At 37.4% G+C, this 15,852-nt stretch overlaps 1 protein-coding gene across 1 annotated transcript in view; it reads right to left on the bottom strand.

Moving 5' to 3' along the window:
- The window catches only part of PRKAR2A (protein kinase cAMP-dependent type II regulatory subunit alpha), a 98,601-nt gene that overhangs the window by 15,311 nt on the left and 67,438 nt on the right, over window positions 1-15,852 (bottom strand). The window contains exons 4-6 of the mRNA XM_057705168.1: window positions 15,232-15,315; window positions 10,757-10,863; window positions 6,803-6,956 (exon numbers count right to left, since the gene is read on the bottom strand). Of these exons, the coding sequence (XP_057561151.1) occupies window positions 6,803-6,956; window positions 10,757-10,863; window positions 15,232-15,315 (345 nt within the window). The remainder of the gene's footprint in view (window positions 1-6,802; window positions 6,957-10,756; window positions 10,864-15,231; window positions 15,316-15,852) is intronic.

Below are 15,852 nucleotides of genomic sequence, written 5' to 3'. Positions count from 1 at the left end.
GGGGAAGAATAAAGACGCAGATGTAGAAAACAGACTTGAAGACACTGGGGGAGGGGGATGGAGAAGCTGGGACAAAGTGAGAGAGTAGCACTGACACATATACACTACAAATGTAAAATAGATAGCTAGTGGGAAGCAACTGCATAACACAGGTAGATCAACTCGATGATTGGTGATGACCTAGAGGGGTGAGATAAGGAGGGTGGGAAGGAGGCTCAAGAGGGAGGGGATATGGGGATATACATATAAACACAGCTGATCCACTTTGTTGTACAGCAGAAACTAGCACACTTTGTTGTACAGAGGAAACTAGCAAAACAGTGTAAAGAAATTATACTCCAATAAAGATCTGGGGAAAAAAAAAAGACCCAGTGCAGCCACATAAATAAATATTTTTTAAAAAAAGAAAGTTTCTACTGATTTTCATGCAAGCAAGATAGAGCGGGACCAGAGACTAGGTGTAGTGGCCACGGTGGCAGCTGCCCCCAGTGAGAGAAGGAATATAGAATCCAACTTGAGAAACTCAGTGACAACATTAGGTCCTCCCTGCTTTAGCCTCAGAAGGCATTTTCAAGGACTTAGAAAGCACAAGTAAGAAGTCAGGCTGTAGAGGACCCTCTGGGAATCACTTTCCTGAAGGTGGTACTGAAGCTTTGGGAGGGTTTGAGCTATAAAGTAGGTGAATAAAGCAGGAGAAAAGGGCATCTAAATAGGTCATTTAAGGCAGCAGGGAGATGAATCTCACTTAAGATAGCAGGGAGAGGGACTTCCCTTGTGGCGCAGTGGTTAAGAATCCACCTGCCAATGCAGGGAACACGGGTTCGATCCCTGGTCTGGGAAGATCCCACATGCCGAGGAACAACTAAGCCCATGTGCCACAACTACTGAGCCCGTGTGCTGCAACTACTGAAGCCCATGCACCTAGAGCCCATGCTCCACAACAAGAGAAGCCACTGCAATGAGAAGCCTGCGCACCACAAATGCAACTAGGGAAAGCCCGTGCGCAGCAACGAAGACCCAACTCAGCCAATAAATAAATAAATACATTTATTAAAAAAAAAAAAAAGAGCAGGGAGAGGAAGAAAAACTACAAAGGGTAAGGCTAGGAACTAGAAAGGCAGGGCAGGGATCTCAGGAGAGGGAGCTTCAGGAACAGAAGGGTGGTGAGCAGCACCACAACCAAGGGAAGCAGGTACCACCACTCTGCAGCACTGCCTTGTGCCAGGCAGAAACTGCTTATCTCCTTCTATTGAATTCTCATATCCCAACCACAAGGCAAGCAGTTTTACAGCTCATTTCTCATAAATTTCTATTGAGACTTTCTCTTTGATTTTTAGATTATTTATAAATGGGTTAATTTCCAAGTGTTTGGAGATTTTCCTGTTATCTTTCTGTTACTGATTTCTGGTTTCATTCCATTGTAGTTAGAGAACGCACTATCTGATTTCAATTCTTTGGAATTTGTTGTTTTATTTTACACCCAGGATATATATAGTCTATTTCAGTGGACATTTGCAGGCTTGAAAAGAATGTATATTCTCTGCTGTTGTGTGAAGTATCCTATAAATTTCAATTAGATCCTTTTGGTTGATGGTGGTGTTAAGTTCTATATACTTCCTGATGTTCTGTCAAGTTGTTCTATCAATTGTTGAGAAAGGGGTTTTGAAATCTGCAAATATAATTGTGGATTTGTTTATTTCTTCTTTCAGTTTTATCAGTTTTTGAGTTACATGTTCTGTTGTTTGGTGTATACATATTTAGGGTTTCTATGTCTTCTTGGTAGATTAACTCTTTCGTTATTATGTAATGCTCCTCTTTGTCCCTGGTAATTTTCTTTGCTGTAAAGTCTACTTATCTGATATTAATATAAGTTCCCCTGCTTTCTTCTGGTTAATATTTGCATAGTATATCTATTTACTATCCTTTTACTTTCAACCTACATATAGCATTATACATGAGTGAGTTTCTTATGAATAGCATATTGCTGGGTCATTTAAGATAATCTATTCTACCAGTCTCTGTCATTTAATTGGTGTGTATATATATACACACACATATATATATTTATTTATTTAAAGATTAATGTTTACTAACTTGTTCTTTGTAATCAGCAGGTTCTCAGATCAAGAGTGTTATTTTGGGGGGCATATTTCAGTATTTGAAAATGATTCATGGATGTTTTCTTGTAGGATAGAAGTTAGTTTATTCTGAGGAACAAAAAATTTTAAAGAAAGAAAATAAAGATTTTAAAGAAGTCATTAAAAACAAAGATTCTTATACTTTACAAAATTATTTGGCTTGAACATATTCATAAAGGCATATGTTTCTCATTTTTATGGAAATTTGTTTTTGTTTGTAATCAATTTCTGTCTGAGTTCCATAAATGCAAAAGATACAGCACTGAATGACGTGGCAGCTCACAAAATTGCTGTCTTTGACCTTCTGATGCAGGTTTAGTAACTAATCTGGAAAATAATGAACTGCAATTAATGAAATCTGTACTCATATTCAAGTGTGTTTCTCAGACAGCACATAAAATAATTGAAAGAACTTCCTGCTCTCTAATTAGTTAGATTGAGTTAATCTGGCATAACAGCTTTTGAAAAAATTTTATTGGAATATAGTTAATGTACAAAGTTGTGTTAGTTTCAGGTGTACAGCAAAGTGAATCAGTTACACACATACATATAGCCACTCTTTTTTTTTTGAGATTCTTTTCCCATATAGGCCATTACAGAGTATTGAGTAGAGTTCCCTGTGCTATACAGCAGGTCCTTATTAGTTATCTATTTTATATATACTAGTGTGTATATGTTCAGTCCCAATCTCCCAATTTACCCCTCCCCCCTGCTTATCCCCTGATAACCATAAGTTTGTTTTCTACATCCATGACTCTACTTCTGTTTTGTAAATAAGTTCAATTGGTATATTTAGATCATCTATATTTATAGTAATTACGCATATACTAGGGCTTATGTCTACCATTTTATTCAATGTTTTCTATTCTTCTGTTTCACTTTTCCTGCCTTCCTGTAGGTTACCTGAATTACTTTTTAGAATTCCATTTTGATTTTATAGAGCTTTTGAGTATATCTCTTTGTATAGATTACTTTAGTGGTTGCTCTAGGTATTATATTTATATGTGCAACTTATCATGGTCTACTGGTATCAACATTTTAGAAGTTTGAGAAAAGTGTAGAAGCTTAACTTCCATTGAGGCCCCTTTCCTCCCCTTTTAGAGTATAACTGTCTTAAATATTTCCTCTACATACACTGAGAACCACATAAGACAATGTTATAATTTTGCTTCAAGCATCTAACCTATTTTGGAAAACTCAAGAGGAGGATAGACTTTTATGTTTATCCATATGTTTATTCTTTCTTCATTCTTGATGTTCCAAACTTCTTTATTTTATCACTTCCTTTCTGTTTATAGAACTTCCTTTAGTCATTCTTATAAGGTAGGCCTACAGGTGAAAAAGTCTCAGTTTTCTTTTTTCTTAAATTTATTTATTTATTTATTTATTTATTTATTTATTTATTTATTTATTTATTTATTTCATTGGCTGCATTGGGTCTTTGTTGCTGCACACAGGCTTTCTCTAGTTGCGGCGAGTGGGGGCTGCTCTTCGTTGTGGTGCACGGCCTTCTCACTGCAGTGGCCTCTCTTGTTGCAGAGCATGGGCTCTAGGCACATGGGCTTCAGTAGTTGCGGCACATCGGCTCAATAGTTGTGGCTCACAGGCTCTAGAGTGCAGGCTCAATAGTTGTAGCGCATGGGCTTAGTTGCTCCGCGGCATGTGGTGTCTTCCTGGGGCAGGGATCGAACCCGTGTCCCCTGCATTGGCAGGCGGATTCTTACCCACTGCACCACCTAGGAAGTCCCCTCAGTTTTCTTTTATCTGAGAATATCTTCATTCCTGAAGGATATTCTTACTAGGTAAAGACTTCTGAGTTGATAGTTCTTTTCTTTCAGCAATTACAAAATGCTGTGCTGCTTCCCTCTGGCCTTCATGGAGAGGAAATCTCATGTCATTCAAATTGTTGTTCCTCTGTAGGTAATGCATTCTCTCTAGTTGCTTTCAAATTTTGTTCTGCCTTTAGTTTTCTGAAGTTTGATTATGATGTGTCTTGACATAGATTTCTCTGGGTTTATCTAATTTGAAGTTCACTCAGCTTCTTGAGTCAGTAGGTTTATTATTTTTCACCAAATTTGGGAAGTTTTCAACTATTATTCCCTTGAATAATTTTTTAGCTCTATATTCTTTCTTCTCTCCTTCTGGGACTTTGATGATACAAATACTGTATCTTTTGTTGTTATTCCATAGGCTCTGCTAACTTCATTTCACTCCATTTTCTTTCCGTTGTTTAGACTGGGTAATTTCTATTGTTCTATCTTCAAGTTCACTGATTCTTTCCTCTCTTATATTCATTCTGCTATTGTGCCCATCCAGTGAGTTTTTATTTTGGTTATTATATTTTCCAATTCTAAAATTTCCATCTGGATCTTATTTCTGTCTTCTATTTCTCCACTGAGACCTTCTATATTTTCCCCTCTGTTGCTGGTGTGTTCATAATTGCTTGTTGAAGGATTTTTATAATGGCTGCTTTAAAATCCTTGTCAGCCAATTCCAATATCTGTGTCATCTTGCTATTGACATCTTTTGATTTTCTTTTCTATTCAGATTGAGAATTTCTTTGTTCTTCGTCTAACAAGTGATTTTCTACTGTATCCTGAACATTTTGGATATTATGTTGTAAAACTGTATCCAATTTAATCTTCTTTTTTTGCTGCAGTCACCCTATCTACATATAGGGTGCATGTACGCGGGGGAGTGCATGTTCAGCTCCCCTCTGAACCCTACTGACATTACCCTGGCAGGGGAAGTGGAGTGCCAACTAGTAACATCACACATCACCTCGTTTTGCCTCTTTGCTGCTGGAGTCTAGTTTCCTGTTAGCCCCAGTGACAGTGTGGGGAGGTAGAACCAGTTCTTCCTTTTGTATTTGGCAGGAATAGGGTGGTATTACCAAAAAAGGTTTTCTATTCTGCCAGGCTGCCCTTTTCCTTGTCCTTTGGCTAAAGGGACCAGATTTTTCTTGGGGCTGTTTCTATGTATACCTGTTGGTGGATCTGGGTTGTAGGTTTTTCTAGCACCCTATCTGAGATATATGGGAATTAATAAGAAAACCTGGCAAACTTTGTTATGTCCTTCCTTAAGTCCCCAAATCCCTAGTCCCTAGCCAGTCCACCTTCTCCTTTCCATCTTTCAGGGTCTCCTATGTTTGTTTGTTGTATAATATCCAGAGTTTTCTAGTTTTAAGAGGGAAGACTAGTGATGAATGGGGCTATTCCATTTTGGCCTGGACCAGAAGTTGGCATCAATGTATTTTTAAAACTGAGTTTATTTTCCCTCATTATTTATTGATCTACCTTGAGTATTTTAAGCACTGGGTTCCCAAGTATGTGATGTATTCTTAAGCCAATGTATCTCTCATCTCTCAAGAGCAATATATATATATATATATATTTTTTTTTTTTTTTGTGGGCTGCACCGCATACTGGATCCTAGTTCCCCGACCAGGGATCGAACCCGAGTCCCCTGCTATGGAGGTGAGGAGTCTTAATTACTGGACCGCCAGGGAATTCCCTCGCAGGGGCATTCTTAATTCTGCATTAGTATAGCACAATAATACTCTAGTGCTCTAGTATGTCTTTAAAATGTGATTTAATTTAAGGAAATATGCTGATAATTCCAAGGTACACATTTAATTCTGCTTGTAGGGTAAATGGAAACAAATTATCACAGATGTGAACATTTAAAAAGTGAAATATGGAATTTATACAAGAAGATGATTATTTTATTTAAGAAGGAAGATAGTTATATATTTTGAAGGCTTGATAATGAAACAAGCAAGGTGGGTCATGTATAATAGAGGACAGGATCATAGCAACACTATGCCTAAGATATTCCAGGAATGTTCTGTTTCCCAGAATATGGCTATCAGCCTTTCTTTTCCTTCCTCCCTTCCTTCCTTCCTTCCTCCCTCTCTCCCTCCCTTCCTTCCTTCCTTAATTTTTTATTTATTTATTTTTGGCTGTATCAGGTCTTAGTTGCAAGGGAATCTTTGTTGTGGCATGTGGGATCTTTCGTTGTGGCGTGCAGGCACCGCTTCAGAGTGCGGGTTTCTCTCTAGTTGTGGCTCACGTGCTCAGTAGTTGCAGCGCACGGGCTTAGTTGCCCCGCGACACGTGGGATCTTAGTTCCCCTATGAGAGAATCAAACCCACGTCCCCTGCATTGGAAGCCAGATTCTTAACCACTGGACCACCAGGGAAGTCCCTATCAGCCTTTCTAATCACCTAAATCTCTTGAATACTGGCGTGGACCAATGAATAACTAACTAGATGGCCAAACACAGAGAAAAGTTAGTCACAGTATAGTTAGAGACGGAAAACATGGTTGGCAGAGTTTTCGATGACACTTATTTTTCTAGGCTGTCTCTTCCACAGAGTTATCCTCCCTCTCTCTACTTGTCTGATAAAAACATAAACAGAAAATGTAGTAAGAGCTGATACAACTGCAAAGTCACAAGACCCAGTCTTTTGCCTGTAATTTGGAACAAATGGTTTGTTGATAAATCACTTCAGAGAAATGAAAAAAAACATTGGTACAAGACCTTCCACAATGTCTTTCAGATAATTGGCTATAAAATATAGTGTGAACCAACAGCCCAAAGAGACGCTGAAGTAAGGGGAATTAATACCATGCTATGCAAGGAGAACCGTTTCTCTAACTCACCAGTCCCCAAAGGGAGCCTTCTGAAGTGGCGACAATGGTAGCAGCTCTCGGGGTGTTGTACATCAGAGCTAGTTCTCCAAAACTGCCATGGTTGTCATACTGACCAACGGAGCGGGTTTGATTATCTTTTGTTACTAAAATATCATAGGTTCCCCTGGAAATATAACAAGAAACAGTTTCATTTATAATGGGCAGGTATACATGAATAGAAGGTTGTTGTTATTGAGGAATTCCAACAGATTTTTGCTAGTATGTAGAAATATAATAGATTTGTGCATTTTGACTTTGTATTCTGTGACCTTGCTAAACTCATTTATTAGCTCTAATGAGTGAACTTGGCATTTCCTAGAGGATCATGTCATCTGCAAACAAAGACAGCTTTATTTCTTCCTTTCCAATCTGTATGCCCTTCCTCCCTCCTGTCAGTCCTTCTCTCCTCACTCCCTCTTTTTCTTTTCCTTCTTTTTTCTTTGCTTTATTGCACTGGCTAAGACCTACAGTATAATATTGCATAGAACCGGTGAGAGCAGACAAGCTTGTCTGGTTCTCCATCTTAAAGGGAAAACATTCAATCTTTCACCATTAACTATGAGGTTAGCTATAGGTTGTTTTCAATAAATGCCTTTAATCAGGTTGGAGAAAAGTCCCTTCTATTCCTAGTCTACTGAGAGTTTTTATCATGGAAAGGTGTTGAATTTTGTCAAATGCTTTTCTTGCAGGTATTGAAATGATTCTATGGGTTTTCTTTTGTAGTCTGTTGAAAACTAGGATGTAGAACTGATTAAAATAAAGAAAAAAAGTGATACAATTCTCTATCTATTGATTGTTAAGGACTGCTAAAGAAAAAATATTCAGAATGGACAAGCATTTGGAGGAATAGGTACTCTCAATACACCATTGAAGCAAATGTAAATGTTTCAAAGTTTCTGTAAGATAATTAACAACATAACAAATTCCTTAAAGAGACCCTTTGACACAGCAATTCCATTTCTAGGCATTCTAAAGGAGATAATCAAAGATATTAGAAAATATTTAACTGTAGGGATACACACCAGGTAATATTTATAACAGCAAAAAAAACATAATTTAATCTGCTAACAATAGGGGATAGGTCAAATATATCTATATTCATCTTGTGCAGTCAATATAAATGATGACATAGAATAATATTGTATCCCATGGCAAACTACTTCAAATAGATTTTGAAAATCAAGTCAATGTATATGATCCAACATAAAAAGCATATATATAAATGTAATAAAGAGTTGACTACATTTTATATGTTTGATTGTTAACAGCTTTCAAGCCCTACCACTCCAATCCTTCTTCCTCTTCTGTCCCACATCTGGGAAAGCTGGGAAGAAAACCTGGGTGCTCCCTCATTTGGCACTGATGGGAAATTCAAACAACATAAGAGCCTGCCCACACATAAGGTACCCTGACCTCAGCCCCACCTTCTAACCACCATTAAATGCCAAGCCAGTCACCTCTCCCTACTGTCTTAAATCATATTTGTACCTCTTGGGAACCTGCTCTGTTCTCCCTTAAAAGCCTCATTATGTGAGTGATAAGTCTTTTCCTACCCTCTTAGTGTTTGTGTGGTATGATCAGTCTTGATAGCTGAACCAAATCTGGGGTAGTAGATCTGACCTAACAGTAAAGTATAGGAAAGAAAAAAAAAAAAGGAAGAATATACTCTGGTGATGAAATGAGGGCTACATTACTTTCTTTCCTCTTTTTTTTCCCCTGTATTTCTTACAAAGAGCCTCCACTTGTCTGATAAAAATCATCAGGTATCATATGTTACACAAGAAGCAAAGAATAAAGCCAATCACTCAAATATCAGTTACATGGCACCACCCCTGCTCTTAAGGGAACTCACCACTGAGTAGGGAAGCTGATCTGTATTAGACCTTGTGGACAAGACAAAAGTAACAAGGACATGAGTGGAACACATGGAACTCAGGGTAAATTCACTTATGTGTTTTTACTTTCTCTTTCAGGAGACACTAGCAACTTAATTTTAGGAACAACACAATTTCAGGAAGCCAAAAAACAGAGTCTTTTCTAAGCTCCCTCACTCAGGTCCTCTTCCAAATAATGGGACATTTTTCTCATTGTTGTTACCACCAAATTACATAATAATTATCTATTTAATTATGCAATAATGGTCTATTTCTAGTCTCTCCAACCAGAAAATTAGTTTTTTGAGGTCAGGAACAATATCTTTTTAATAATTTATTAATAACCATTTTCACTGCATACAAAAGATAATCCCTCTCAGTTACATATGTGACAACAAATCATTCCCTTTGTAGACAGGCATTTCAACCCATAAGCTATGGATATGTGCAGGTAAATGCTTATTTCCCAGACTGTAGGTACCTATTGGGATTCCTGTCTTGGTGAGGGAACACATGGTAGAGCAAGCAGGAAAGGTGGCTGCTGGAAGTGGTGATATAACTTAAAAAAATTATTGTCACTACTTACATGAAGGAAGCATGAGCATAACAGATAAAAGTCAAACAGTCTTTAAGAAGACGTTATTTGTTACCATCATATTGGGGATAGGGGCTTCAATATATGAATTTAGGGAGAGAAACAAACATTCAGTCCAAAGCAGTGGTGTTCACCTTATAATAATTTATCAAGCCATACATTTGGTTTGTATGGTCTCCCATGTCTGTGTTTTATTTTATAATAGAAGGGTTTTAAAAACTACCCCAGGAAGTTTGGTTTTTAGATGAAACATGTACCGATTTTAAAACAAAAGCCTTTAAAACAAAAAGTTCTTTAGTCCTCACTATTGAATAAACATAGTTTTTACATGTGGAAAAAAAAAGACATTATTTGTATCATATTTACTCTTTAAATAAAACATTTCTTTCCTAACCCTAACTGTAATCATTTGTCATGGTATCAAGGGCCCAAAGGTTACCCAAGGAGTACACTCGTGAACATTTTCCTGAATGAGCAAAAGGCTCGACAAGAAAGGGGACCAGCTGAATCTAGTACAGCTACTTGATGGGATGAAAATCCCTTAAAAATCTTAAAAATCAGAAAAATAATTGGAAAAAATTGAATAAAATCTGCACAGTAGGTGAGAGTACTGCATAAAATGTTAATATATGATTTTTATGATTGGTCTCTGCTTATTTAAGAGAATATCCTATTTTTAGGAAATATACCCTGAAGTATTCAGAGATAAAAGGGCTTATATCTGCAACTTACTTTCAAACAATAAAGCTAATGTGGTAAAATATTAACCTGGGGAACCTAGGTTTATTAGAATTTTTTGTACTATTTGTATAATGTTTCTATAGCTCTGAAATTACTTCGAAAGAAAAAGAAAAATTGAAAAATAATTCATGGAAGATACTGGGTGAAGCAACATCTTATTTGATCTTAAACTCCAGAAAGGGTGTCCCTTTCAGGACTGAGAAGGGGTCAGAAGCAGTCCTCCAGGTGATACTAATAGCTTAAGAGGTTAGGACACATCAGGGTGAGTAGGTGAAACCCACATATTTCATGTCTCCCAACATGACTTACACATGGAACAGAGCCAGAAAGGGCCAGAGGTATGGAGGTTGAGGCAGTATACTCATGTGTAAAATTAGGCTAGGACTGAATGATCTGGATGACAATAAAGTGTCACAGTTATCCTTTAGGTAATCAATTCACTTGAACACTTGCAAATAACATGTTTATAAAGCACAGCTTGCACATCTCACCTAATTGTATACAGTGGGAACCCAAGTATGGGTTGTACTGAGGACTCAGGGCAACAGTAGCTAGAGAAGGGCAAGCTGTGGACAGAGAGGGGCAAGCTTTGAGAAGCTTGTTCACATGGTCCTAAGTCCTGTCTGGGCTGAACAAAGCACTGGGTAAAGCACTTGCCCTGAATCATGAATCTTGTTAAGTATAGCCATGCAACTGCAAAGCTCCATCTCCTACCGTTCAATTACATAAAAGTTGTCCCCATCATCTCCTTGGTCAATGACATGCTCATCAACTTTGACTGTCCTTTCAAACATGGCATCAAGGACTTGAGAAAGCTGTTCCTGCAGGGAACACACAAGGAGAAAAGATGGCTTTTACATTTGTGGCGAAAAAAAATAACTATGCTTATCTCAGCTGGTGACTACAAGGTAGAAGGCCCCACATCAGACTATTCTGGACATTCAAGCAGAAACCTAAGGGCTAGCCGAAACAAATGCTTTCCTCTGGCCATTCAGCTTTGCATCTCCACCTACAGAGCACAGTTGCCAAGTTTCCTGAGGCAGTTTTGTTTTGAAAAAATATTCTGTCGTTTACGTAAAAATAGGTATCTAAATCACGGTGCTTATTCTCCCAGCCACACCCACAAGACTGTCACCTGCCTTGATGGCTCTACTATGTCATGTGTAAAGCCATGTGATGCCACCTTCCTACAGGTGTCGATCTTAACAGGATCATCAAATCGAAAAGGCTAAAAAAAAAAAAAAAAAAATCGAAAAGGCTGACATGGCCTCAGAGGTTATCTTATGGAGTAGCACAACAACTACTCTGAATAGCCAAGCACACCACTTAACCTTTCTGAGCTTCAGCTTCTTCATATGCAAAAAAGTGTTGAATAAATAGTTTCTAGCTCATCAACTTTTATGACTAAAGGAGAAAAAAACTAAGGAAAGTATTTATCACATAACAGGTACTCAATAAATGAGATCTATTATCAGACACCTAATATTGCTACAATTATTTATATACAACACATACAATTACTTACTTACCAATACTACCTGCCATAACCAGAAGGTAACTGTAACAATGAATATAATGAAAACAAAACAATGCTATTAAATTCTAACAAAACAGTGGTCTCAGTCTAGGGCCAGCATCCCTCTGTTGGGGAAATCAGTGACTGTAAGCGAGCACTAAATACCAGCTTCAACTCAGAGGAAGACTTTCTCTTTGGAGGGATGTGGATTGAAGATCTGGCAAGGGAATAATTTAAATGCTTCATAGTTCCATGTGATTTAGTGCTCTGTCAGTGTGACTGTGCTACTTAAACTAACGTATCACCAAAAAGCATCTCTTTAGTTCCATGTGTGTTGAATACTGTATAAGCTGACAAATACTAAAAAGGAAGGCTTGCTACTCATGTGTCATCCACATTAAGGTGGAATGTGAGCCCAGTGTTGCCAGAAATCTCATGTTTAAATACAAGTAACAAATTCAAATTTTCACATACAATACAGACCACACACACACACCTATACCTTGCTGTATCTGGCCTGTGGGCTGTCCAATGGCAGCCTCGAGTTTGAGTAACTCTTCTTCTGGCCTGGACTCTTCAAAAACATCAGTATCATGAGATACAGAATAAGGTGCAGGGGAGGGGAAGCATTCTGGGTTAGAGGGGACTAAAATCATACCATGACAACCAAAAGCAACGTGTGATTCAGGATTGGAAAACAAAACAAAAAAACCACAGAAAATTTATTGGGAAAACCTTAATATGGACTGTATTTAGATAATATTATTATACCAATGTTAAATTTCTTGGGCTTAATAATGGTATTGTGTTAATGTAGGAGAATATCCTAGTTCTTGGAAAATACACGTTAAGGTATTTAGCGGCTAAGAGCCGTGATGTCTTAAGTACATTCACAAATGGCTCCGGACAAAAAAAAAAAGCTGTTTACACAGTTATATATGTGCATACATATACATACAAGAGAGTGTACACGTGGCAAAATGTTAACAACTGGTCAATCCAGGTAAAGAATATAAGAGTGTTTGTGGTACTATTCTTCTGACTTTCCTGTAAATTTGAAAATTTAAAAACAAAAATTTGGGAAGTAAATTTTTAAAAAATGGAAACAAATTCACTCACCAGAACAGCTAAAATTTGAAAAGATAGATAATATCAAATATTAGTAAGGATACAGAGCAATTGGGAATGTCATATATTGTTGGAAGGAATGCAAAATGGTACAACCGCTTTGAAAAAGATCTGGTAGATTTTTATAAAATCAAACACATACCTGCCCTATGACTCAGCAATTTTGCCCTCAGCTATTTTACTGAAGAGAAGTGAAAAAAAAAAAGTTCACAAAAAGACTTGCACAAAATGTCCACAGCATTACTCATAAGAGCTAAAAACAAGAAATAGACCAGGTATTCATCATCAGAAAAATGCTTAAAAAAACTGGGATTTTCATACACTGGAATACTACTCAGAAATAAAAGGAAATGAACTAACGTCACCAACAATGACACACTGACATCATGGATTCCTTGATAATATGCTCTGAGAAGGACACAATATAATTTCTGTGTTGTCTGGCCAAAGATGTACAACCACATTTCAATCATGAGGAAACATCAGACAAATTCAAATTGAGGTACATTCTATAATGTAACTAACCAGCTTCAAAGTGCCAAGATCATGAAATACTAGAAAGGGCTGAAAACTATCACAAATTAGACGAGACTAAGGAAAAATAATAACTAAGTGCAATGTGGGATTCTGGACTGGATCGTTAACTAGGAAAAAAAAAAACATTAGTGAGTAAACGGATGAAATTTGAACAAGGTTTTTAGTTTAACTAATGGTATTGTAACAATGTCTATTTCCTGGTTTTGATAATTGTACTATAGTTATGAAGGATGCTAATACTGGGGGAAGCTGGATGAGGGGTATATGGGAACTCTACTAGTTTTACAAATTTTTTGTGAGTCTAAAACTAGTTCAAAATAAAAAGTGAAAAAAGAAAATGGAACATTAAACAACATGAAAGAATCTCAAAAATATTGTGCTGAGTGAAAGGAGTCTCGCACAACAGAGTATATATTGTATGATTCCACTTACATGAAATTCTAGAAAGAAAATTAATTTATGGTAGAACAAAATAGAAGTTGCCTCTGGGGGGAGAGGAGCAAGAATTGATCATGAAGGGGCACAAGGGAACTTTCTGGAGTGGTGGCAATATTTTATATCTTGATAGGGGTTTGGATTACCTAAGTGTATGCATTTGTCAAACCTAAGTGAATGTACACTTAAAACTCATGCATGCATTTCATCATATGCAAGCTTTACATTAAAAAGCTATAAACAAATATTGAACTCTAATTCATGATATGCATGCCAAAGTATTTAAGGGAAATATACTGAGATCTGCAATTTACTCTGAAATTATCAAAGAAAATAAGATGGGTTAATGCAGGGGCCAGCAAACAGCTGTTTCTGTAAATAATGTTTTACTGGAATACAGCCACACCCTTTCACTTATGCATTGTCTATGGCTGCTTTCCTGTTACAATAATAAAGTTGAGTAGTTGTGATGGAAATATTTAATATCTGGTTCTTTAAGCAAAAGTTTGCCAACCCCTTTGTTGAGGGTAGATGGTATATAATGTGACAAGCATAGTAAAATGTTAAGTTAGAATCAAGGCAGTGGATAAATACATGTTCTGTAAAATCCTTTCCACTTTGTTTTTTTTTAATTTTTAAATTTATTTTATTCTTTATTTATTTGGTTGTGCCGGGTCTAGTTGTGGCAGGTAGGCTCCTTAATTGTGGCATGTGAACTCTTAGTTGCAGCATGCATGTGGGATCCAATTCCCTGACCAGGGATGGAACCCGGGACCCCTGCATTGGGAGCTCAGAGTTTTAACCACTGCCCCACCAGGAAAGTCCCTCAACTTTGTTGTATTTGAATATTTTCATGATAAAATGTTAGAAAAATATAATTAAATCTGAAAATTCAGTTCCTTTTCAAGACTGAAATGTTAAAATGATGTTCTCCAGCACTAAGAAAAATCTGAGTACTATAATGACACAGCAACTTCCTTTAGAACATCTGTTACTACAAAATTTACAAGGAGTCTTATTTACAGTAGATAAAGAAACAAGTCCCCTTTCCATTGATACAGATGGATCTTTCAGGGAAAACAGCTGACACAGACTAGTATTTCTTACAATCAGCCTTTCCTTGAACTCATGGTCCTTGTTTTATTCAATCTAAGACTAATAAAATTCTGATTAAAGTTCTGGCTATTCCTATATAACCACACAGTTACCAAACAGTCCGGTTTACAGACACCAGGGATAGTTGATTCCCTTGATACATCATGAACTCATGTTTGACCAGCCAGATTCCCAGAGGGCTTTGGGGATATATTCAGAAGACTTATTTGCAGGATCTGGGTAGTAGGGGAATTCTATTTCCCAACCTTCCTGTCTCTGCACATTCTGGGATTCCCCAGCAGGCCTGGCACCTCAGCCATTCATGTGGTTTCAGCATGTGAAAGAACAGAAGAAACAGGAAAGAACAGAAGAAGCAGAAAATGCCTCATATGGCTGTAGCTAAGATGCTAAAAACACTGTTTAAATGGTGAACAGGACAAAAGAGAAAAGCCAAAAATATTTAAAAGATCAACATTACCTGATCAAGATTTTTGAAAAGAAGAATGTCTTTGCAAGCTTCCTGCAGTCTGCACCTCTGCTGATCAGTTTTAGGATGAATCACCTGCCAACCCAAATAAAACCAGGGGCAGTTTTTTATTCTATTTTAAAATATTACTTAACTTACAAATTGGTACATTTCTTTCTCCTAAAAACAGGAAAAATTAACAGCATGTTTACTATCATTTTGATTCTATACAAATACTGAGTAGTACCCTGATCGTGGACAGGCAATGTGATGGGGGTGAAGAGCACCCACCCTGGACCGCCCACTGGCTGTGTGGCTGGCAGCAAGTCAGTTATCTGCTAGGAGCCTCAAAGTCCCCGTAAAACAGAAGGTTACATATTCATTCATTCAGCAAATATTAAGCACTGACTAGGTGCCAGGCACTGTCTCAGCTCTGAGGACACAGTAGTGAACGCAAGATAAAAACACCTGCTCTCACATTCAATAAATACATAAAGTATGTTAGAGAATGACAAGGCTAAGGAGAAAAATAAGGTAGGGAAGGGTGATTAAAAGTGTGTGTGTGTATGTGCGTGTGTGTGTCCAGATGAGGCCTGAGAAGGAACATTTGTGTAAAGATCCTAAGGAATTGAG

The sequence above is a fragment of the Hippopotamus amphibius genome, chromosome 13, assembly GCF_030028045.1.
Source record: "Hippopotamus amphibius kiboko isolate mHipAmp2 chromosome 13, mHipAmp2.hap2, whole genome shotgun sequence".
NCBI lineage: Eukaryota > Metazoa > Chordata > Mammalia > Artiodactyla > Hippopotamidae > Hippopotamus > Hippopotamus amphibius.
The sequence above is the reverse complement of the archived record's forward strand: the minus strand, read 5'-3'. Positions and strand labels throughout refer to the sequence as shown.